General features: G+C 35.9%; 1 protein-coding gene across 1 annotated transcript in view; it reads left to right on the top strand.

Moving 5' to 3' along the window:
• LOC143344911 (uncharacterized) overlaps positions 1–26668 on the top strand; it is a 571467-nt gene that overhangs the window by 181611 nt on the left and 363188 nt on the right. The window contains exons 3-4 of the mRNA XM_076771527.1: positions 16744–16812; positions 16896–16947. Coding sequence (XP_076627642.1) covers positions 16744–16812; positions 16896–16947 — 121 coding nt within the window. The remainder of the gene's footprint in view (positions 1–16743; positions 16813–16895; positions 16948–26668) is intronic.

Here is a 26668-nt window from a genome sequence, read left to right as displayed (position 1 = left end):
GCGAATAACGAGAGATAAAGAAAGAGTGGGTGACGTCACGACGGGCGTCCGTTGGGCTAGGTCGCGACGCGGCCTCCCGGCCCTCCTCCCTCCCAGCCCGCGTATCTCGCCCGCGAAGCGCCTAACCTACCCCTCGCGTTCCGACCCCTGCATCCAGCGGCTCCTCCACCCTCGTCCGTCGTGCCGAAAAAAGCAAGGCTCGCAGAAAGGACGCCCGGCGTCGTGGCGCTCTTTGGCTGATCAATACACGCCGCCTCGTACGCGGACGGACGGTCACGCATGTGCACGGTGTTGGGCCCCCCTTTTGCTCTCTTTGTCCCTCTCCGCCGACCCCCTTCCGTCTCCATCTCTCTCTTCACCCTCGATTTTTCTCCCTTTCCCGACGCTCGCTTTTCCTAGTCTCTCTGTCTTCGTCCCGTTCGCCTTCTCCCCTTTTCTTCCTCGTCCCTGCCGCCGGCTTCTTCTTCGACTTCTTTTTGCGCCGCTCTTCCACCCCCCTACGTCACCGTCCTCCAGCCCCCATCGCGCTTCTCCCTCCGCCGCTGTGGCCGGACACCAGGAACGCGTGACTCTTCTTCTTTCGAGGGCTTTATTTAGGGGTTCGAATCCTTAACGGGGGGGAACAGCGAGAGGGTGAGTTTGATACCGTAGAAACGAGAGATTAATTGTAAAGAGCTTTCGTAAGGATCGCAACGGCGCAGGTGTACCACCATGTAAATGCCCGGGGTATAATTGTCCTAGATGTAGTTTATTTGTAACGTTTCTCCTCTGGTTAACCTATATTTCCATTTCTTATTTCATACGGAATCGCATCCTCGTCCTATTCTTCTTCAGGATCTATTTCTGGTGTAATTTCATTTTGTACTTTGACGTTTATTTCATCTCTCGGAAAAGAAATTATTTTTTACTCGTTTCCGAACTTTCTTCCGCAAACTCAACAGGAATTGCGACTGAGCGCGTTATACGATAAAGATTTAATAAAATATTTCTTCGATCCTTTAGAATTCTCATAGCTCGCTGTAGCCGTTGATTGTTGCCCCCCCGTCTTTACCGTATTTTTCCAGACACTCCGCCAACCTTCTCGTAAAACTTATAAAACCTATTATCTTTGGAGGAAACGTTTGTGTTGTTCTCCAGAAAATAACGAGCCAACCAACCCCCTTATCTATCGTACGTTAGTATAGTGTCTCTGCAACTTAGTTTCTATGGGGCTGGAATACTTAACGTCTCTCGAGCAGAGGGTTTTAATACCGTAGAAACGAGAGATTATCCATCAAGAAGTTTTATAAGAATCGTAACTGCGAAGGTGTAGTTCGGTTTAAAGTCCGAGGCAGAGTTTTGCTTATTCTCCGGAAAATAATGAGCCATCCAAGTTCTACCCCCTTGTTTATCTTACCCTCAGTACGTTCGTACGATGTCTCCGCGACTTGGTCTCTATCTGCTGCGATATATTTTTCATCCGTCCCGCCCCCTCATCGTTTTCCTTCTCTTCCAGCCCCGCGTTCGATCCTTCCACCCCCTCTGCGTCTATCTTTCCGCCCCTTCCCGTCCTCCCTGGCCGCGCTTCTCCTTCCCGGAGACTGGCCGATTTTTTCCTCCCGTTTCCTCGGCTCCGGATATTTTTTACACCTCTTTTTCCCTCCCCCTGACGGGCCGTCTCACCCCCGCGCAACCCACTCCCCCACGCCCCCCTTCCTCCACCCGGGCCGCCTCGAGCGCCATCCTCTTCCCTTTCGTCCCCCTTTCTTGCACTCCTACGATCCGTAGTCCCCGCTCTGGCTCTCTTTCCGTTTCTCTTCTCCGCCCGACTACCACCCTCTCTCACCCCCGTCCACCCTTCCATCCTTGTGATTTTTTTCCCCGGACTACCCTCCGACGCCGGGCGTCGGCGTCCTTTTGCTATCGGGACGCTCTCTCGACTATCGGCCCGACCACCTACACCGACGTACGGAACGAGGAGGTGGGGGTGGAAGGAGAGGGGTGGCTGCAGCGCCTGGATGCGAGCTAAAATGTATTTTTTTTTTTTTTTTTTTTTTTTTTTTATTCCTTTCTTTATCTTCCCTTCGAGCTGCTCCGTGGTAGGTTGGATTACCAATCCGGGGATCGTGGAGCACGTTTTTCCAATTTTTTTTCCCTCCTTTTCGCTTTTCCATCCCCCGCGCTCGTCTGGACGTAAGGGCTGGGAACCGTCCCCGTCGCGTATCCGGCTCGATAGAAATTATCGACTTCAATTTTTGAAGGGTCCGCCAAGAACAAGGGTGTACTCTGCACAGGTTACCGGGGTTGTTCTGGGTGACGAAAGGGTGAACACAGAACTAACCAAAAAATGAATCAACATTTTATCAATCCGTTTACTCTGTAGAATACTTTGTGGAATTTTCATTTTTACCTTAAAAACTATCGAAAGTCTTTTAAATTCTGTGTGACTTTTTCAGGACATAGTATTGTACAAAGCGTATACAAATTAGAAATACTGTTACACGCTGCAAATGGCGAAATATTTTCTAAATATTTAAACCGCGTTGCTGAAATCGATACCGCTTGGTCCATCTGAGGCCGTGGATCGATTTACTCTCCCCGCTTACGAGGTAAAAGAGTCATTTGTAATCACTTCGTGTCACTCTCTATTGTCTAAAGAAAATTTCTATAATTACTCGTTTCGTAATTTTTCAAACATACGCTATTAAATTTTGTTCGTTCGTATATGCAATGCTCACAAAAAGAAGAGATTTCTTTCGTGAAAATGTCATTATGAAAGTACAGAAAATAAAGCATTGGATGAAATCTTGGAGGGTAGGTTTACTGACACTTGCACTTAAAGTATTTTATGTCACTTTAGACACCTGGTGTTTTGTCAAAATTTAGAGGGTACTGCATTTCTGTATTAAAGAAATTATTTCCGACAGAGAAACTCTGAACTCCGGTTCTGAATGCAGATGGATAGAAATTATCCAGGACGAACGCGATGCTGTTCGCGCCGTTTCGTATTCGGATGTTTGACCCTCGTCACGGAGGGTGTGTTTCGGACGACAACCCTTGCAGTAAATGTCGTAGAAATGCCAAAGGCTGACCTTAGATGGTCGCGGTGTTCGGGATTCGGCCCCCGAGATCGAAGTTCTTCAATTATTTGCGATTCTCATTAGCCGAGCCAATTTTAAGCATCGCGTGACCGATCACGATACCATCTGCGAGCGGACGAGTGGATTTAAGGGATGATCCGGTCTCTTCCTGCTCGACAACGATTTCCTCCGCGCTGGATGCTGCTCGTTACTATCTCCTCTGGTTCCCTAACTTTGAAATAGAAATTCTGACTTCCGATACCGTTCGAAATGCGTTTGGATTTTTTTACATGGTGAGAATCTTGCACCCCCATTTCCCCTCTCAAGTAGAAATATAATCTATTATTTGAATAGTGATGAAAGATTTTAAATTTCGAACTTGAAATTATTTTCTAAGTTTAATCATTCATCCTCGACTGACTTTTTGACTTTAGAATTATTTCCACAGTTATTTGCGTTCAAATAAATTTTAAAATTTTCGTGTTCGTTGGGTATTCAAATTTCGAAATTTATCCTCTCGAGCGGTAAACGTATTTACTTGTTTATAGAGGGTGTTCGACCAACCCTGGGAAAAAATTTAATGGGGGATTCTTGAGGCCAAAATAAGCCGAAAATTAAGAATATCAATTTGTTGATGAAGGCTTTGTTCAACAGTTATTAACGTTTGAAGTTCCGACCATAGTGAATTTTTTTCTCGAAAATGTGCAAGATTTCGGGGGTATGTTTATTCACCAATAATGATTGTAATTGACCTCCGCAATCGATAATAATTTTTCCAAAACGATTTGAAATTTTTGTTTTTCGTAGAAAAATTTAGGCATTTAATTTGATTTTAAGTAAGGAATTTTTTTCTCGAAAGTGCGTAGGAATTCGGGGGTATGTGTAATGACCAAGAATAATTGTAATTGACCCCCGCATCCGAAAATAATTTTTTAAGAATGATTGGAAATTTTTTTTTTTCCATCGAAAATTTTCACATATTCTCAAATTTTTTTCTAGAAAATGGGTAGGATTTCGGGGGTATGTTTATTCATCAAAAATAATTGTAATTGACCCCTATAACCGATAATAATTTTTCCAAAACGATTTGAAATTTTTGTTTTTCGTCGAAGAATTTAGGTATTTAATTTGATTTTAAGTAAGGAATTTTTTTATCGAAAATGCGTAGGATTTCGAAGATATGTGTAATGACCAAGAATAATTGTAATTGACACCCGCATCCGAAAATAATTTTTTAAGAATGATTGGAAATTTTTTTTTTTCCATCGAAAATTTTCACACATTCTCAAATTTTTTTCTAGAAAATGGGTAGGATTTCGGGAGTATGTCTATTCACCAAAAATGATTGTAATTGACCCCCGCAATCGATAATAATTTTTCCAAAACGATTTCAAATTTTTTTTTTCCATCGAAAAATTTCACACATTCTCAAATTTTTTTCTAGAAAATGGGTAGGATTTCGGGAGTATGTCTATTCACCAAAAATGATTGTAATTGACCCCCGCAATCGATAATAATTTTTCCAAAACGATTTGAAATTTTTGTTTTTCGTAGAAAAATTTAGGTATTTAACTTGATTTTAAGTAAGGAATTTTTTTCTCGAAAGTGCGTAGGAATTCGAGGGTATGTCTATTCACCAAATATGATTGTAATTGACCCCTGTAACCGATAATAATTTTTCCAAAACGATTTGAAATTTTTGTTTTTCGTCGAAAAATTTAGGTATTTAATTTGATTTTAAGTAAGGAATTTTTTTCTCGAAAGTGCGTCGGAATTCGAGGGTATGTCTATTCACCAAATATGATTGTAATTGACCCCCATAACCGATACTAATTTTTCCAAAACGATTTGAAATTTTTGTTTTTCGTCGAAAAATTTCACACATTCTCGAATTTTTTTCTCGAAAATGGATAGGATTTCGAAGGTATGTGTAATGACCAAAAATGATTGTAATTGCCCCCTGCAACCGAAAATAATTTTTCCAGAACAATTCGAAATGTTTGAATTGAATTGTTAATAATTTTTTAACGAAGCCTCCATCAACAAATTGGTATTCTTGATTTTCGTCTTATTTTGGCCTCTAGAATCTCCCATTAAAATTTTTCCCAGACGTGGCCGAACACCCTGTATGTTAATATTTGTTCGTATATTTACAGCTAATATGCAATTAACAATTATAAAATAGCAAAACAAGATAAGTTTAAATTTTATTCATTTCAATGTTGTGATCATATTGCATTTTTACAAATAACAGTAAGTATATTGCGTGTCAAATGTAGAAAGGGTAATTGAATTTAAATGAAAAAGAATCGCAAGAAACAAACTTGCGATCGTTAAAATTTCTTGAATTTTTTTGATAACATTTTAAATATATCATGTCTGAAAATAGAAAAAGATAATATTAAATATATTCATAGCATAATTCTTCTCATGCTATGTGTGCCAAAAACAACGTGTAAATTAGGAATCAATTAAAATAAGTATAAAAAATGAATTCAAATCGATTACATACAATATTTCCTTTCCAATTATTGATGACAACAATTGATAGACATGATTTTTAAAGGTTTCAACAACGTAGCACCCATACATATATTCAACAGCTAAAACGCTGTTATTAAAACACTGGCTAACAAGTAGAAATGAATCTTTGATTAATTTATTACGATTTTACATGACAAACACTAAGCAAAAGTCAATTTAAATAGAAAAGAAAAGGCCATAATGTCTCGACTAAGGTCAGGCCATACAAAGATAACACATGAACATATAATAAAAAAGGCCGATCAACCTTACTGCAACTACTGCCCCACTGAAATTCTCACAGTAGACCACATCCTATACCAGTGCAGAAGAACCGAACTACAAAGACAGAAATATTCTATAAAACCGGACACAGCCCTTACAGCTCAGAACAGCATAAGAGACACCATAAAATTCCTCAAAGAAACAAACATATACAACAAAATATAACGCTGAAGTACACATCCGCCGCTAAGGACCTCGCAGTCGACGCGGCGTAAAAAACATCCATGAAGAAGAAGACTAAGCAAAAGTGTGTGTAACGTTCGAAGAAAGCGAATGCGAATAATTTCAACAGCCTGTTCTGAGATCAGCCAGCGAATGGTACAAGATCTTTCCCGAGTCTTTGTTTCAATAAAACTACCTTTGACCGTCGCGTAATATCTGAAGGGATTTTCTCAATCCGGGAGGGTGAGTGGTTCCCTCGAGTTTAGGGCGCGTTGACCGGTCTCGGTCGAAAAATACATATCCCTTCACGTTCTTGGACTTTCTCGAAAGAGTCAGGTCGTCTCACGAGCCACCTGTAGAGCGACAGACGAAAGTATCGCCCTTTCGACGCCTTATGGCCTCCCTTCGTTCGGTTTCTAGGTTCGACCTACTCCCTTGGGTGCACAGACGCGTAAAATTTGGCCCGCGAAGTGGCCGCAATATCGATTCTTCCCTACGGAACTGGGTCGATCGACTCGAAAACTGATAGCAGAGATCAAGTGTGCATTTTACCGTGGAATATTTGACGATTAGATGGACGAGAAATTCGGACGATGCTCGATGTTATTCACCGCGTCGATTTCCAGCGAAGAAATAGGAAAAAGCGTCGAGTGGGGTTTACGTTCATTCTTCTTTTTTATCAATTCTTGCGCACAATTAATATCGGTTTCGGTTTGCGCGATATTATAAAAATGAAGAACGGTTCGACGTAAATTATATATTTAGAATTAAAAGGAATATAGCGAAAGTTGGATGTACAAGCCCCCTTCTCTTTCATTCGCTATCCTTTTCTACGTTCGACAGCCGATTCGGGCTGTTTCTATAATTATAGACGCCCAATTTTCCGATAAATGTCCTCTATTTTGATAATTTCGCGTAAAACGAAATCGATATGATTTTAATTACGAGCGAATTTTTTAATTCCCAGTTTCTTATGGAAATTCTACCGCCGAAATCCTCCTTTTTTTACTATAATTATTATCATTAATTACTATTTAATATTCTGTTGTAATTCAGATCTTGTAACTGACCACTCTTTCACAAATTCATAGCAAAGTACAAATGTAATTTCTTTAAAAATGTCAAATATCAAAATAATTTAATACATTCATGACATCAATTATTTTCTTCATGAAAAATTAGTAAAAATTTAATATTTCTTGTAAGTTTTGTTAACTCTTACTGTGTATTCCCACAATGATTTTCTTAAATCACAATTTTATATCTATTTCTTATTTTCTACAAATCTGATTTTCAATTTATATTTTGACATCTCAAGTAATCATCTTTCTCGTCTGTTATCGATCGAAAGTTACAACATTTATGTAATTAAACTATGTTAATACAGACTATTATGGTGACGTTATTGGTAGTTTTTGTTTGATTCGTGAAAAATCGTTTCGGAGATATACGTCGAAAATAAACCGCCCTCGAGTCTCCCTTTACTATCTTCCTCGTACGACGAGTTTGTCGTTTCCTTGCTGGCATAAAGTGTATGGATTTCTATTTATAATGTACATATTATCTTTATTCCTAAAGAGGACTATGGGCAATTGGTCGAAATGTGGTGTATATTCGAATCTTAATTAATGTTAAGTAAACCTTGCTTGTATGACTCTTCAGGAGAATTCCCATTACGAACGTAATTATTTAGTTAGCTTTTGACGTTTCGTTTGACAGACAGTTTAAGAAATATACAGGGGATTTGGTCACCTCTGGGAAAAATTTTTATGGAAGATTCTAGTGGAAAAATAAGACGAAAATCAAGAATACCAATTTGTTAATGGAGGCTTCGTTAAGAAGTTATTAACGTTTAAAGTTACGCCAGTGATGAATTTTTTTCTCGAAAATGCGCAGGATTTCGGGGGTATGTCTATTCACCGAAAATGATTGCAATTAACCCCCGCAACCGAAACTAATTTTTTCAAAACGATTTGAAAATTTTCTTTTTCGCCGAAAAATTTGTCCACGTTCCTGAATTTTTTCCCCGAAAGTGAGTAGAATTTCGGGGGTATGTGTATTCACAACAAATGGTTGTATTCGACTCCAGAACCTAGAAATAATTTTTTTAAAACGATACGAAATTTTTTTTTTCACCGAAAAATTTAGGCATCTACCCCCTGTCGATTTTTCTTAAAAACTCGTTTTTCATTTTCAATAAATTTGTTTGACGCTGTACGGAAATTTTGTCTAATACTTCTTTGTAGGTATCCATGAGCTCTACTTCAGAAAAAAATTTCAATCAAATCCATTCACTATTGTAGGAGTTATGGTCGTTTGAAAATTGGACCATTTTCATGGGGTTTTTCTCATTTTACAGGGTCAAGGAACAACTTTTCGAATAGTCTTGCAATTTCTACATATTCTTCGTTGAAATACGCGTTGTTTGCTCCTCGAAACATTGAAATCGTCCAATCCGTTCAGGAGTTATGACATTTTAAAGATTCACATGAAATTTCGGAGAACCATTTCAGGCTTCAGATGAGATTCTCGGTAAGGAATTTTTTTCTAGAAAGTGCTTAGGATTACGAGGGTATGTGTAATGACCAAAAATGATTCTAAACGACCTTTGTAACTAAAAATAATTTTTTTAAAACGATTTGAAGAATTTTTTTTCGCCAAAAAATTTATGCACCTACCCCCTTGTCGATTTTTCTTAAGAATTCGTTTTTGATTTTTAATAAATTTGGTTAGCGCTGTATGGAAAAGTTGTTTAGTACTTTTTTGTATGTATCTATGAACTCTACTTCAGAAAAAAGTTTCACTGAAATATATACACTGTTGTAGGAGTTATGGCTGTTTGAAAATTGGGCCATTATTATGGGGGTTTTCTCAGTTTGCGGGGTCAAGGAACAACTTTTCGAATATTTTTGGAATTTCTACATATTTTACACTAAAATACGCGTAGTTTGCTTTCTTAAACATTAAAATCGTCCAATCCGTTCAAAAGTTATAACGTTTTAAAGATATGAATGAAATTTCGGGGAAGTATTTCTGGCCTTACATTAGATATTCGGTAAACAATTTTTGTCGCGAAAATGCGTAGGATTTCGGGGGTATGTATAATGACCAGAAGTGATTGTATTTGATCCCTGTAACTAAATGTAATTTTTTTAATATGGTTTGAAATTTTTTAATTTCGTCTAAAAGTTTCAGTACTTACTCGAATTTTTTTCTCGAAAGTGGATAGGATTTCGGGAGTATGTCTATTCACCAAAAATGATTGTAATTAATCTTCGCAACCAAATCTAATTTTTTTAGAATGATTTGAAATTTTTTAATTTAATTTTTTAATAACATTTTAACGAAGCCTCAGTGAAGAAATTGATATTCTTGATTTTCGTCTTATTTTGCCCTCTAGAATCTCCCATTACAATTTATCAGCAAACAATATCAAAATTCCGATCGAAAATGGGGCCTCAAAATTCAAATCAGCTATACTTTTCTCGCTGTTGCAAATATTCGAGCAACTTCTCCATGAGACATATTCATTTGAATCGTTTTTGTTAATTTCACATTAGATTTTTTATTTTAGACGACTAGCAGATTATGTATTACAAATTTCTTTATCACCTCGACAACGGCTTATACTTTTCTTCTACAACATTCTTCATAACGCGGTCACATTTATATGTATACATACATACATACGTACATGCATATTTATATACATACATACATACATGGTAGATACATTTGTCTCAAGACAATAGATGTCCCGTGTCTGTTTATTTCGTACATATTAACGTAGATCGCGTATTACCTTATCGATTTTCAGTTATTCTTAACAGTTTCCAGTCTTAAGAAGCATTGTTTCACATAAAATGTTGGTTCTGTTCAAACATAACGATGATAAATCTAAATTAAAATGAAGTAAAAACGTAACTATCATTGATGTTAGAGCAGACTAGATTCTGTGTACTACTTGATCATTAATATTTCTATTGTTTCAATACTAAATTAACTTAAGTTTACAGCGTAAATAAATGAAATCTTTTAAATAACATATTTTTGTTATTATACATAGTTTTGTCACAGGTTTACGATTCATATTTGTGGGCACATATTTATTTGTTTGATTCGTGAAAAATCGTTTCGGAGATATACGTCGAAAATAAACCGCCCTCGAGTCTCCCTTTACGGTTAGCATTTCGATTCCTTAGAGGAGGATACGTGACCGCACCCAAGGTCCTTAGAGTTAGGGAGGGTCGTCGGAGGGTGGTAGTAGGTCGTCTGTGGTTTAAGAGGTCATGAGAAGGGAAACGAGGTCATCCCTTAATGTTCCAACCATTCTTGATGCCATACAGGTTCTGCGCATATTTCAGTCGCTGTTTTAACTACCCTCGATCGTTTCAGAGTCGAGGGTGGACACGCTTAATGTTATGGGAATATAGTTGAGGGAAAGAATTTTTTTCGGGCGGCAATTAGTGAAGCGCCGAATGATTTATCGGGAACAAATCTGAAAGATTTAGGGAACTCCCTCGCGAGAATTTTCTGTCCAACGTCGTGATTTAAGGGCTTTTATTTTTAACACGAACTCGACGTCTTGGAGGTTTCGTGAGAAAAAGAGTAAATTTCATTGTTTTTATTTATTTGTATTATTTTTGGTCGGCTGGCTCACCGTCTTAATGCGTTCTTCGGTTCCATGTTTATCGACACATTATGTTACTATTTATTGGAAAAGAGAATATTATCTGAAGCACTTATTTGTACCATTATATTGTACCTTTTTTTCACATTTATCTCTTACCATTAATTACAATGGTAGTGGATAAAAATAACTTCAAATTTATGCTCCATAATTAATGTTTTTGACTCTAGAAATTTTACGTTTATCAACGTTTGGCTTATGATTGATTCCCGATAATAAGTAAATATTATATTTGAAACTTTTCTTTCTAGTTTAAAATTTGTTTCATTAATAAAAGCAGTCTTTAATTACTCCGATCTTCTTCAATGGAAGATTTGAAAACAAAGATTAAAACGTTCAGTAGATATTCATTAAGGGTGCTTTTTATCATTATAATCCTATGTATCAGGTACAGTAAATATTAATATTAAAAATTACAATTTAATATTCTTCTTAATTTATACTCAAACTTATAATATTACATTTCAATACTAGTTATTTAATATTAGTTTTGTAACTATGCAGAGTCCCAGCAATTATAGCTGAAACGTCGAATGAAAAATACAGATTACTGTGAAAAATTTTAATGGGGGATTCTAGAGGCCAAAATAAGACGAAAATCAAGAATACCAATTTGTTCATGGAGGCTTCGTTAAAATGTTATTAACGTTTAAAGTTCTGGCCCTACTGAATTTTTTTCTCGAAAATGCGCAAGATTTTGGGGGTATGTGTAATGACCAAAAATGATTGCAATTGACCACCGCAAACGAAAATAATTTTTTCAAAACGATTTGAAATTTCTTTTCCCCGTGGAAAAATTTCACACATTTTCCAATTTTTTTCTAGAAAATGGGTAGGATTTCGGGAGTATGTGTATCCATAAAAAATGATTGTAATTGACACCCGCAATCGAAAATAATTTTTCTAGAACGATTTGAAATTTTTTTTTTTCGTCGAAAAATTTGAGCACCTAATTAGATTTTCAGTAAGGAATTTTTTTCTCGAAAATGCGTAGGATTTCGGGGGTATGTGTAATGACCAAAAGTGATTGTAATCAACTCCTGCAAGTGAGAATAATTTTTTTCCATAACGATTTGAAATTTTTGTTTTTCGTCGAAAAATTTAGACACCTACCCCCTGTCGATTTTTCTTAAGAATTCGTTTTCGATTTTTAATAAATTTGGTTAGCGCTGTATGGAAAAGTTGTTTAGTACTTTTTTGTAGGTATCCATGAACTCTACTTCAGAAAAAAGTTTCATTGAAATATATTCACAATTGTAGGAGTTATGGCTGTTTGAAAATTGGACAATTACTATGGGGTTTTTCTTAGTTTGCGGGGTCAAGGAATAACTTTTCGAATATTTTTGGAATTTCTACATATTTTACACTAAAATACGCGTAGTTTGCTTTTTTAAACATTAAAATCGTTTAATCCGTTCAGAAGTTATGACGTTTTAAAGATATGCATGAAATTTCAGGGAAGCATTTCTGGCCTCATATTAGATTTTCAGTAAGGAATTTTTTTCTCGAAAGTGCGTAGGATTTCGAGGGTATGCGTAATAACCAAAAATGATTGCAATTGACCACCGCAACCGAAAATAATTTTTCCAAAACGATTGAATTTTTTTTTTCGTCGGAAAATTTGAGCACCTGATTAGATTTTAAGTAAGGAATTTTTTTCTCGAAAGTGCGTAGGATTTCGAGGTTATGTGTAATGACCAAAAATGATTATAATTGACCACCGCAACCGAAAATAATTTTTTTAGAACGATTTGAAGAATTTTTTTTTCTCCGAAAAATTTCAGTACCTACCCGATTTTTTTTCTCGAAACTGAGTAGGATTTCGAATATATGTCTATTCACTAAAAATGCTTGTAATTGACCCCCGAAACTGAAAATAATTTTTCCACAACGATTTGAAATTTTTTTTCGTCGAAAAATTTAGGCACCTAATTAGATTTTCCGTAAGGAATTTTTTTCTCGAAACTGAGTAGGATTTCGGGGGTATGTCTGTTGACTAAAAATGCTTGCAATTGACTGCTGCAACTAAAAATAATTTTTCCAAGACGATTCGAAAGTCTTTTTTTTCATCCAAAACTTTCAGTTCCTACTCGATTTTTTTTCTCGAAAGTGGATAGGAATTCGGAAGTATGTGTAGTCACCAAAAACTATTGTAATTGACCCCCGCAACCGAAAATAATTTTTCCAGAGCAATTTGAAATGTTTGAATGTAATTGTTAATAACTTTTTAACGATGCCTCCATCAACAAATTGGTATTCTTGATTTTCATCATATTTTGGCCTCTAGAATCCCCCATTAAAATTGTTCCCAGTCGTGGCCAAACACCCTGTATAAATTATTTTTTACCGTTTACTTAGTTTTAACATTCTTTCCTAAATTATTTATCGCATTTAAACTGCTTAATAGCAGTTAATCCACCGCATCGTGCGCGTACTTCTATGTGATAGAATCGAAGACTTTATCGATATCATCCAACTTGAGTGTCCTCAGCATCCATTGGTCGACAGGTATGACGCCCACGCGACTGAATCACCCTCTAGCACACGCATTCACGCGTAACAAGTTATGTTGGGAAACATCGTTCAGGGGTTGGATTGTTTATCTTCGCAGAAAGCCGAGTGATGCCCAAGGTCACAGCCTAGGCCCGCCACCCTCGTCTGTGTTGTGTCTAGACAGTGCTTCCCGCCCCTCGTCACCCCCTCCGCCATCCTCGACCCTCTCTGCCACCTCCACCACCCGCCACTTCGACTACCTCGCCCGGACACATCACGCTCCGCCACCTTACCAACCCTCCGCTCTCACCTACAACCGCTTGGTCGCTCGCTAATTATCAAGCTTCTGTGCGCACATTTTCGAAACAAACCTAAATCCTCAATCTCTAACAATACGAGTCTCCTACAAAAACCATCAACGATTATTCATTCCATTAATTTTAAAGCAGAGTCTAAAGTTCCAGAAAAATGTCACTATTGATTTTTACCATTTCTTCAGATGCCAGTTTTCAATAGTTTTAATCTGGTCATTAAGAATTTTGATTTTAATTATCATTATTTACCAGGGAAGCATAACAGAGACAATTTTTAGGCGTAACATATATTCCATTTTCTTAATACTTCTCAAATTAGTACCCATGCGTGTGAGTACTCTAGTCTTTTTTTAAATAAACAATAATTAACTCGAATCATTTTTTTAATAAACACTCATCGTTTTGTGATATTTTTAACCAGCGTCATAGAATCTTTCTCCCCGAAAAGTGTACTTATACAAAATGTAGAATAATTGTGTTTTACTATTTTAGATTAAAATGGATTTCTGTTTTTTTACCACCAATGTACACAAAATTTCAGGACTTCGTTTAACACGTTCCCTGCCAGATCGTTTTTTGAAGACTTCCCGTTCAGGCTTTACAAGTGTATTATTTTGTTTCTGGCGTATGCCTTACAATAATTAAAATAGTGCAAAAATCATAATTATCAAGGAAAGGCTGTATAGTTTAACATGCATAACACAACAAACCAATAAATTTATTTTTCTAGGTATTAGTTCAACAAATACCTGGCTGAACATTACTATGCCAAGCGAGTTGCATTCTCATATATAATTTTTTTTATCATGCCTATATCAGTTTAAAATATAACATTTTAGTTGAATTCAAGTTTGTATGCAATTACAAAGGGATGTTACGATGAACTTTGTTAAAACATGGCAAACATAAGTGTGGTTTACCCACACAACTATCGCAGAATGTTGCAACTTTTACAGTACAGTTTCTTGCCGATTGGGAACCTAAATTTTTAACATTTCTTTCGTAACAAATTTTGCAGCGCCTTCTTATCGAATTAAAGTGGCCTTCCTTCTTTTTAATTTCGTGTCGATTCCTTCTTGGTACAATTCGTGAATTATTATTATTATTATTGTTATTATTATTGTTATTATTATTATTGTTACACGACATCAGATTCATTGCTAATTTTTTTCGGAATTCGATGCTTGTTATTTTTCGGTTTGTAAGACTGTTATATATAATCCATGAATTCACTACAGCTGTGTTCAGACAAAGTTCAAATACAATTTTTTTATACCACTTTACTGTTTTTCGTAGAGGACTGCAATATGAAGCCATTTGATCGGAGATATTTACATAAGACTTCCCTTCATTATAATCCACAATAACCTTCGGTTTTATAACAATATTCCCCCTTTTCTGCATTGCCACAGTTTCGTTAGTGTTTCGTTGATAATAGAAGGACATCACGCTTGTCCTTCCATTTCAGTATTGTCAAACCATCATTGCTTTCCTTAGCGATATATTCATATCGCTGTAATTTTTTTGAAAGTAGGTCTTTTGGAATTCCACGGCGATTTGATCGTATTGTTCCAACCAGATGTGTCTTTTGAGCAACTAACTTTTTGGCTAATTCGATACTTGTGTACCAATTATCGGTACATATTGTACGACCTTTACCCAATATACTTTTGCACAATGATAGAACAACATTGGTAGGCGTTGTTTTCTCTATATCCGTTTTTTTTCCACAATAAATTTTGAAGGCGAGCGTGTATCCCGGTGCTGAACATAATTTGAATATTTTGATACCGTACTTATGTCTTTTTTGTTTTATATATTGTTTGAAGACAATGCGACCTCGAAAAGGAATCAGAGATTCGTCTACACAAACAATTTCGCCTGGGTCAAAATACTTTTCAAAATTTTCATTCAACATATCTATGACTGTTTTAATTTTATACAAGCGGTCGTTTACACTTTCCTTGTCATTGTCGTTAAAATGCAACATTCGTAACAAAATTTCAAACCGATTTCTTGACATTATCGAAGATGGAAGAGTCAACGAATATGCCGGATCTTTAGACCAATACAAACTTATTTCTGGAAGCTTTACAATTCCCATCCACATAATAAGTCCAAAAAAACGTTTTATCTCGTTTTTGTCTGTTGCTTTCCATTCATCTAATCGAGATGATGTTTGTTTAGATAGACATTGCTGCGCATACCGATTCGTTTCTATAACGACCAGATCGAAGAATTCATCATTCATAAACAAAAAATAAATATCTTCCGGTTTTTCATAAGTTTGATTAAATATTTTGAAACCCGGTGTACCAACGAAAGGCGTAAGGCGCGGTTGGTTTCCGATGGGATCAGCCCAATCTATATGCGAAGTAGTTATATTGTTTAGAGAACGTTCGGTATCTTCGACTTCACTACTGGATAAAATGCGAGTGCCGCGTGTGGAAAGGCGATGAAAAGGTATGATTTCCTCTGAACTGTCTGAAGAATCTTCAAAAAGGTTTCCTCGTGTAATCCTACGGCGTTTTGTTAGAACTTCTGCGAGTGGCACGTCAGAATCATCATTAGAAAAACTGTTGCTGCGTGATGCCATATCTGCTTATAAGGAATAATTATTGTAAAATTTGAAAAAAGACTGAGAAAGAAAAGGCGGGAAAAATTGCAAACATTTTTAAATGCAAAATATTCGAATTTATAACACTGAAATAATATGTACGTACCGTATTTCCTTTGTTTAACACACTGAACTATAACAATCCCAGCTTCAGTGAAGCAGTAAGTATTGTTACAACGACACGCGAATAAATGACTGATCGAAATACAAGAAATGCAGTAAAAACAAGTTATGGTGAAAAAAAATTGCCCATCACGCCGCGTGGGGCGTATACGCCCCACGATTAAATGAAGGCGTCAACAATAGTATTAAGATGCCCATAATTGACTGCATAATGAATTTTTAAAAAATTCTTCATTTTACAGTGATAATACCGAATGGCTTGAACGGAAAGTTCAGCGTGGGGCGCATACGCCCCACGCGGCAGGGAACGTGTTAAAGATTATGAAGCGAAGAACAACGTAGAAAACTTAATATAGTGTCCGAGAATGATAGAATTTAATTTGTTAGAAATAAAGATGGAGGAATGTTAAGAAAGAAAGAGGGGTGGCAGAACGAAACAGTTTAATCGACGCTAACGGTGTGTCCTTTCTGTTCCAGCAATGCAACCCCCACGACAAGGAGAGCGACTACTGGGGCGGTGGTCGAGGCGCGAAACAAGGTTACGAGGTGAGTCAGCCGGTTGCACATATTTTAGTCGAATGGCTGGAATTTTCCCGACTCCGGTGCTAATTCTACTTAGTGAAGTGCAGCACTTTCTGTTGCAGGCGAAAATGAACGCGGACCACGGCCAGCTGCAGAAGGGTGAGTCGTCGCGTCTCCTTGCTTAATTGTCGAAAATTCACGCGCCGAGAGAGAGAGAGGATCCTCGTAATTATGCGTCAGGTACTCTCGACCTTTCCGCGAAATGTTTCGGGCCATTGAATAAACCTCGAATATTGTCGCTCGATACACGATAGCACGCCTATGAGCGGATGCTGAAATAATACGAGGACGACGCTGCCAGTGGGACGAAATTCTTTTTTATTTCAGTGAAAGGGATGCGAATTTTATTTCATTTTTGCTCGAGGGAGCGAACCGAAAGGGACGCGTTAGTGATTTTCCAGATTTTTAAACGATTCGATCGTATCGGGGATTTGGAATACAGGACCCCCTGATCCTCCCACGCTCGTTCGATGCATTGCGTTCACGAGGGGAGGGGTTGTTTACTTACAAGGGAATCTCCCCACTTTGTTACCACCGGTTTCGTTGGAAGAGGCGTGGAAGAGGGTGCCGATATTGCGTTTTCATTTTATATTGAATGTAACTTTGTTCAGTCTCTATATTTAGTATGGATTCCAACGTTAATAATTTTAATTGGACTAGAATGTTAATTAAAGAGTTGTTTCAAGCTTCTTCAAAAACAATTAATACTTCATCGACTTTAATTCAAACAAATTAATCAGAAACTCCAATTCTTATAATTTTGGAAATAGTTTGTAATGAAAGGTTCCGAGGATGAAGAAATATACAGGGTGTTCGGGCACCCCTGGGAAAATTTTAATGAGGGATTCTAGAGTCTCTTCCAAAATAAGACAAAAATCAAGAATACCAATTTGTTGGTGGAGGCTTCGTTAAAAAGTTATTCACAATTAAATTCAAAAATTTTGAATCCTTCTGGAAAAATTATTTTCAGTTGCGGGATTCAATCACAATCATTTTTGACCAATACACATACTCCGAAATCTTACCCATTGTCTAGAAAAAAATTCGAGAATGTGTGAAATTTTTCAACGGAAAAAGAAAATGTCAAATCATATTAAAAAAATTATATTTAATCACAGGAATTAAATACAATCATTTTTGGTCATTATATATATCCCCGAAATCCTACGCATTTTCGCGAAAAAAATTGTTTACCGAATATCTAATGTGAGGCCATAAATGCTTCCCTGAAATTTCATGCGAATCTTTAAAACGTCATAACTTCTGAACCGATTGGACGATTTTAATGTTTAAAAAAGCAAATTACGCGTATTTTGATGGAGAATATGTAAAAATTCTAAAAATATTCGAAAAGTTGTTTCTTGACCCCGTAAAGTGAGAAAACCCCCATAAAAATGGTCCAAGTTTAAAACGACCATAACTCCTACAATAGTGAATATATTTCAATGAAATTTTGGAAAGAAATAGAGTTTATGGGTACCTACAAAAAAGTATTAAACTATTTTTCCGTAACGCGTCAAACAAATTTATTAAAAATGAAAATCAAATTTTTAAGAAAAATCAACAGGGGGTAGGTGCTGAAATTTTTCGGCGAAAAATAAAATTTCAAATCGTTCTAAAAAAATTATTTTCAGTTGCAAGGGTCGATTACAATCATTTTCGGCGAATACACATACCCCCGAAATCCTACGCAGTTTCGAGAAAAAAATTCATTACTAAAAATATAATGTGTGGCCAGAAATGTTGCCCTAAAATTTCAGGCATATGTTTAAAACATCATAACTTCTGAACGGATTAGACGATTTTAATGTTCAAAAAAGCAATCAACGCGTATTTTACTGTAAAATATGTAGAAATTCCAAAAATATTCAAAAAGTTATTCCTTGACCCCGCAAACTAAGAAAAACCCCATAATAATTGCCCAATTTTCAAACAGCCATAACTCCTACAACAGTGAATATATTTCAGTGAAATTTTTTATTGAAATAGAGTTCATGGATACCTACACAAAAGTACTAAACAACTTTTCCATGCAGCGCCAACCAAATTTATTAAAAATCAAAAACGAATTCTTAAGAAAAATCGGCAGGGGGTAAGTTTTTCGGCGAAAAACAATTTTTTCAAATCGTTCTAGAAAAATTATTTTCGATTGCGGGGGTCAATTACAATCATTTTTTATGAATACACATACTCCCGAAATCCTACCCATTTTCTAGAAAAAAATTCGAGAAGGTGTGAAATTTTTCGACGAAATTAAAAAATTTCAAATCGTTTTAAAAAAATTATTTTCAGTTGCAGGGGTCAATTACAATCATTTTTGGTGAATAGACATACCCCCGAAATCGTACCCACTTTCGAGAAAAAAATTCAGTACTGGCGAAACTTTAAACGTTAATAACTTTTTAACGAAGCCTCCATCAAAAAATTGGTATACTTGATTTTCGTCTTATTTTGGCCTCTAGAATCCCCCATTAATAGAACACCCTATATAAGACACTGGTTTCGATATTTACGATAATATCTACGAGCTATAATCTGCAGATAAAACTATGTAAAGTTAATATTTAAATATTTTTTAAAATGTTCAGTTTAAAAATACCGGGTTGGAAGACAATTACGGAGTTTCCACTAGATTGAAACGTGTGGCCATTTAAGTATTAACTCATTTACATCATACGAAAAACTGAAAAATAAACCTTTCTCATCAAATTTTTTTTCATTAAATTTCATCTCAGATATTTCAAAAAGTATCACAAACTTTATATGTCCATATCATTGTATCAAAAACGGTTCTGAAAACAAATATTTACTGTTTGAAGAGGTGTATACAATGATAAAAAGAAACTCTTTCAAAGCTATTTTTTTAAACCATTGATTCCTCTAAATGGAATCCTGTATTTTTATTATAGCGCGTTGTAGCTCAATTGACACACTAGATTGAGTCTTCAGAAATTTACGAATAAGAAGTAAAAGGAAAACGCAAAGTTTGTGAATTAGGCCATTTCTATTATTATCGTCAGTCGTTCAGTGCCAGGACACGTGGTTAAAATCTCGGACCACACTACCACAATAATTAATTTTAAAAAGCAAGATTATTAACTCAACAGATGAAATCTCTAGGAAGATTAAAATGCGAATTGACGCGAATACGATAACTTTTCTAACAATTATAAAACATTCAGATGTATCGAAACAGGATTACAAAAGTATTCGAATGCCTGAAGGTTAAATAGGTGAACAATTATTTTGTGTTTCGCTATAAATAATGTTACTTGTGAGACTTATTGGTGTATTGCTCTCTATAGACAGAATACGAGTCCCGAATTGGCGTCGGTGAATTCTGGTTCACGAAATCTGCGTTGCACGTTTCAATGGGGCCCAAAAATCGCGAACTGTTTACTCGTTCGTTTTTATAGAGTCCCAAAGGACTGGAGATCTACAAGGTGATTTCACCTTGCGGGCGCGGAGCTTACTATTAGATAACACAACACTGGAGAGACCTTTGGCTGTCCAGAACCCCTCGAGAGGGACAAGGAGGGAGGGACTGGGCCCGGAGCTGACGCACGCTACGTGTAAACAGTTCGTAAGGCCCGTTCGCTGTCTGAAACCGGTTGTGACTTTGCATCCGTGACGTAAGATCGTCGATTAGGATCGAATCAGGTGGGGAGACTGGTTGAGGCCGGGCAAAAAACACGTGTGAACGCGAATTTATCATTCCGTCGTGTCGCCGTCGCGTTTTTTTTAGTTTTCACCTGTTACCGGGCCGCTTCTCTCGTCTTTGTCCTTCGTTTTTCCCTCTTCCGTGTCGGAATTCTTCGCCCTTTACTGTCGATTCCCAAAAATGAGTACTCGAGCGCCTTTCCTGCTTCTCAATATTAACTTACAATGAAACTTTTTGAGTCAAATTTTAAATAATGGCCGTCGATTAAAGCAGCGATTTTCATTTAACTTTTGCCTGAAATATTTTTTAGCGTTCTGAATAGTTTCCAAGATATTTGACTCGACTGATTCAAACGGAACATTATTTGTATATATATAGTATCGAATACAGTTTTACAAATATCTCAGAAACTAAAACCGAATGTCGGTTATATATATAGGAAAAAATAATTCAAAATGTTGACAAGATATTTCAAAAATATCAAAATTAGCGAGATTCTTTGCCTTAATTATCCAACATAATTTAACGAAAATTAATTTACTTTACAAAGATTACAATATGGAATTGGTTTTTATACAGTACCGATTTCTGAAAACTTATACAAGTTTGAAACTTGTGTTTTTATAGTTATTTATTTTAAGTATTATTACATTTAATTTTTTAGTCAATCTTTTATTTCGTCATTTTGTAATTTGTATGCATTTATATTTATTACATAGATGTTATTATTACTCATAATTTCTGAATCAGTTTTGTAATTCCCCACGTTATAAGTTTATGTAATTAATTAAAAAAAACTGCGTGTGAGTGGTCGAAACGTGGAATATATTTTAATCTTAATTAAATTTAGGGGAATCTTCCTCGTACGACGAGTTTGTCGTTTCCTTGCTGGCATAAAGTGTATGGATTTCTATTTATAATGTACATATTATCTTTATTCCTAAAGAGGACTATGGGCAATTGGTCGAAATGTGGCGTATATTCGAATCTTAATTAATGTTGAGTAAACCTTGCTTGTATGACTCTTCAGGAGAATTCCCATTACGAACGTAATTATTTAGTTAGCTTTTGACGTTTCGTTCGACAGAAAGTTTAAGAAATATACAGGGGATTTGGTCACCTCTGGGAAAAATTTTTATGAAAGATTCTAGTGGAAAAATAAGACGAAAATCAAGAATACCAATTTGTTAATGGAGGCTTCGTTAAGAAGTTATTAACGTTTAAAGTTACGCCAGTAATGAATTTTTTTCTCGAAAATGCGCAGGATTTCGGGGGTATGTCTATTCACCGAAAATGATTGTAATTAACCCCCGCAACCGAAACTAATTTTTTCAAAACGATTTGAAAATTTTCTTTTTCGCCGAAAAATTTGTCCACGTTCTTGAATTTTTTCCCCGAAAGTGAGTAGAATTTCGGGGGTATGTGTATTCGCAAAAAATGGTTGGATTCGACGCCAGAACCTAGAAATAATTTTTTTAAAACGATACGAAATTTTTTTTTTCACCGATTTTAGCCACTTTGTCGATTTTTCTTAAAAACACGTTTTTCATTTTCAATAAATTTGTTTGACGCTGTACGGAAATTTTGTCTAATACTTTTTTGTAGGTATCTACGAGCTCTACTTCAGAAAAAAATTTCAATCAAATCCAGTCAATATTGTAGGAGTTATGGTCGTTTGAAAATTGGACCATTTTCATAGGGTTTTTCTCATTTTACGGGGTTAAGAAACAACTTTTCGAATAGTCTTGCAATTTCTACATATTCTTCGTCGAAATTCGCGTTGTTTGCTCTTCGAAACATTGAAATCGTCCAATCCGTTCAGGAGTTATGACATTTTAAAGATTCACATGAAATTTCGGAGAACCATTTCAGGCTTCAGATGAGATTTTCGATAAGGAATTTTTTTCTCGAAAGTGCGTAGGATTTCGGGGGTATGTGTATTCACAAAAAATGGTTGTATTCGACTCTAGAACCTAGAAATAATTTTTTTAAAACGATACGAAATTTTTTTTTTCACCGAAAAATTTAGGCATCTACCCCCTATCGATTTTTCTTAAAAACTCGTTTTTCATTTTCAATAAATTTGTTTCACGCTGTACGGAAATTTTGTCTAATACTTTTTTGTAGGTATCCACGAGCTCTACTTCAGAAAAAAATTTCAATCAAATCCAGTCAATATTGTCGGAGTTATGGTCGTTTGAAAATTGGACCATTTTCATAGGGTTTTTCTCATTTTACGGGGTTAAGAAACAACTTTTCGAATAGTCTTGCAATTTCTACATATTCTTCGTCGAAATACGCGTTGTTTGCTCTCCGAAACATTGAAATCGTCCAATCCGTTCAGGAGTTATGACACTTTAAAGATTCACATGAAATTTCGGAGAACCATTTCAGGCTTCAGATAAGATTTTCGATAAGGAATTTTTTTCTCGAAAGTGCGCAGGATTTCGAGGGTATGTGTATTCACAAAAAATGATTGTATTCGACTCTAGAACCTAGAAATAATTTTTTTAAAACGATACGAAATTTTTTTTTTCACCGAAAAAAAGGCAATTTACCCCTTGTCGATTTTTCTTAAAAACTCGTTTTTCATTGTCAATAAATTTGTTTGACGCTGTACGGAAACTTTGTCTAATACTTTTTTGTAGGTATCCATGAGCTCTACTTCAGAAAAAAATTTCAATCAAATCCAGTCAATATTGTAGGAGTTATGGTCGTTTGTAAATTGGACGATTTTCATGGGTGTTTTCTCATTTTACGGGGTTATGAAACAACTTTTCGAATAGTCTTGCAATTTCTACATATTCTTCGTCGAAATACGCGTTGTTTGCTTTTCGAAACATTAAAATCGTCCAATCCGTTCAGGAGTTATGACATTTTAAAGATTCACATGAAATTTCGGAGAACCATTTCAGGCTTCAGATTAGATTTTCGGTAAGAAATTTTTTTCTTGAAAATGCATAGGATTTCGAGGGTATGTGTAATGACCAAAAATGATTGTAATCGACATCTGCAACCGAAAATAATTTTTTTAGAACGATTTCAAGAATTTTTTTTTCGTCGAAAAATTTAAGCACCTACCCCCTGTCGATTTTTCTTAAGAATTCGTTTTTGATTTTTAATAAATTTGGTTAGCGCTGTATGGAAAAGTTGTTTAGTACTTTTTTGTAGGTATCCACGAATTCTACTTCAGAAAAAAGTTTCACTGAAATATATTCACTGTTGTAGGAGTTGTGGCTGTTTGAAAATTGGTCCATTATTATGGGGTTTTTCTCAGTTTGCGGGGTCAAGGAACAACTTTTCGAATATTTTTGGAATTTCTGCATATTTTACACTAAAATACGCGTAGTTTACTTTTTTAAACATTAGAATCGTCCAATCCGTTCAGAAGTTATGACGTTTTAAAGATATGATTGAAATTTCAGGGAAGCATTTCTGGCCTCACATTAGATATTCGGTAAACAATTTTTCTCGCGAAAATGCGTATGATTTCGGGGGTATGTATAATGACCAAAAGTGATTGTATTTGATCCCTGTAACTAAATGTAATTTTTTTAATATGGTTTGAAATTTTTTAATTTCGTCTAAAAGTATCAGTACTTACTCGAATTTTTTTCTCGAAAGTGGATAGGATTTCGGGGATATGTGCATTCGCCAAAAATGATTGTAATTAATCTCCGCAACCAAATCTAATTTTTTTAGAATGATTTGAAATTTTTTAATTTAATTTTTTAATAACATTTTAACGAAGCCTCAGTGAAGAAATTGATATTCTTGATTTTCGTCTTATTTTTCCCTCTAGAATGTCCCATTACAATTTTTCAGCAAACTATATCAAAATTCCGATCGAAAATGGGGCCTCAAAATTCAAATCAGCTATACTTTTCTCGCTGTTGCAAATATTCGAGCAACTTCTCCATGAGACATATTCATTTGAATCGTTTTTGTTAATTTCACATTAGATTTTTTATTTTAGACGACTAGCAGATTATGTATTACAAATTACTTTATCACCTCGACAACGGCTTATACTTTTCTTCTACAACATTCTTCATAACGCGGTCCACATTTATATGTATACATACATACATACGTACATGCATATTTATATACATACATACATACATGGTAGATACATTAGTCTCAAGACAATAGATGTCCCGTGTCTGTTTATTTCGTACATATTAACGTAGATCGCGTATTACCTTATCGATTTTCAGTTATTCTTAACAGTTTTCACTCTTAAGAAGCATTGTTTCACATAAAATGTTGGTTCTGTTCAAACATAACGATGATAAATCTAAATTAAAATGAAGTAAAAACGTAACTATCATTGATGTTAGAGCAGACTAGATTCTGTGAACTGCTTGATCATTAATATTTCTATTGGTTCAATACTAAATTAACTTAAGTTTACAGCGTAAATAAATGAAATCTTTTAAATAACATATTTTTGTTATTATACATAGTTTTGTCACAGGTTTACGATTCATATTTACATGAATAGCTCGTTTAACGAGCAAAGTGCAATAAGACATCAGAAAAGTAATTAGCGAGGGACCAGTGTATTTCCAATTACCGACTTGGAGGTCAAATTTTCGAGGTTCAGTTTTCCGTGTCCGAGGCCCGGTCTGAAATCCCCATTGCCATCGTCGGAGCATCCGCATTATCGCGTATTTGCTCGACGGTAAAGATTAATCGAGAATCGCGAGCGATCGGTTCGGTTAGAATCGGCTTAAATCATCGATTCCCGTTTCCCAAAGCGGAGCGAACGCCGGCAATGACCCAGGCCGTGCAGTCCGTCGTTCTTTCCCCAGCTCCCCGAAGGGATTAAGTAATCGGTGGCTTCACTCGTAAAAGGTGAAGCACGTTTCCATAAATGTTTTTCACTGCCAATGGCACGCGCGACGTGTCGTGTAGATCGGCCATTTACGAGACACGTGCTTTCCCCTTGGAGTTCGTCGGCTCCGACGGCGCCCCGTGTACACCGATTCGCCTGATAAGCGATCAGAAACCGGACAAAAAGTCGATCTCGTTCGTGTGCCATTTTTTTTTCTACAAGGCGATCGTGATCCCTCTCGATCGCGAAATTGAAAATCCGTTCGATGCAAAGTACGTCTCTCACGAGGAAGGTTTTTCACGTGTCCGTCTCCGATTGTTTTGAATTTTGTATCTTTTTATATCGGCCCGTTTTCATATTTAGGGGGTGAAACGACCCCCTAAAGTTTCAGCTACAATAGGCTACCTCAAAAACTATCATAGATGGAAGAAAACTTCTTAAGGAAAAGTTTCATGGTTTTTTATGCACATATAAATGCCGGTCACCAATTTTGTAAAAAGTAATTTGTTTATAACATTATTTTAAGAGAAATCATCATTTACATAATAACAAAAAAGAACACAATTTCTTTTCTGAATCCATTGATATATCACATAGTATGTTTGCCTCTTAGAATTTTGTGTATTTCAATATTATACAGAGTGTTCGGCCACTCAGGGGAAAAATTTTAATGGGAGATTCTAGAGGCCAAAATAACACGAAAATCAAGAATACCAATTTGTTCATGGAGGCTTCATTAAGAAGTTATTAACGTTTAAAGTTTCGCCAATACTGAATTTTTTTCTCGAAAGTGGGAAAGATTTCGGGAGTATGTCTATTCATCGAAAATGATTATAATTGACCCCCGCAACCGAAAATAATTTTTTCACAACGATTTCAAACTTTTCAATTTCGCAGAAAAATTTAAGCACCTACCCCCTGTCGATTTTCCTTAAAAATTCGTTTTTGATTTTTAATAATTACGCTTGACGTCCTACGGAAAAGTTGTTTAATACTTTTTTGTAGGTACCCATGAGCTCTACTTCAGAAAAAAGTTTCATTGAAATATATTCACTATTATAGGAGTTAAAGCTGTTTGAAAATTGGACCATTTTTATGGGGGTTTTCACCGTTTACGGGGTCAAGGATCAACTTTTTTTATATTTTTCCAATTTCTACATATTCTTCATTAAAATACGCGTTGATTGCTTTTTTAAATATTAGAATCGTTCAATCCGTTCAAAAGTTATGACGTTTTCAAATTTTAGAGTGACATTTCAGGCCTGAAATTATATTTTCAGTAAGGAATTTTTTTTCTCGAAAATGATTAGGATTTCGTG

The sequence above is a fragment of the Colletes latitarsis genome, chromosome 8 (assembly GCF_051014445.1).
Source record: "Colletes latitarsis isolate SP2378_abdomen chromosome 8, iyColLati1, whole genome shotgun sequence".
Lineage (NCBI taxonomy): Eukaryota > Metazoa > Arthropoda > Insecta > Hymenoptera > Colletidae > Colletes > Colletes latitarsis.
The sequence above is the reverse complement of the archived record's forward strand: the minus strand, read 5'-3'. Positions and strand labels throughout refer to the sequence as shown.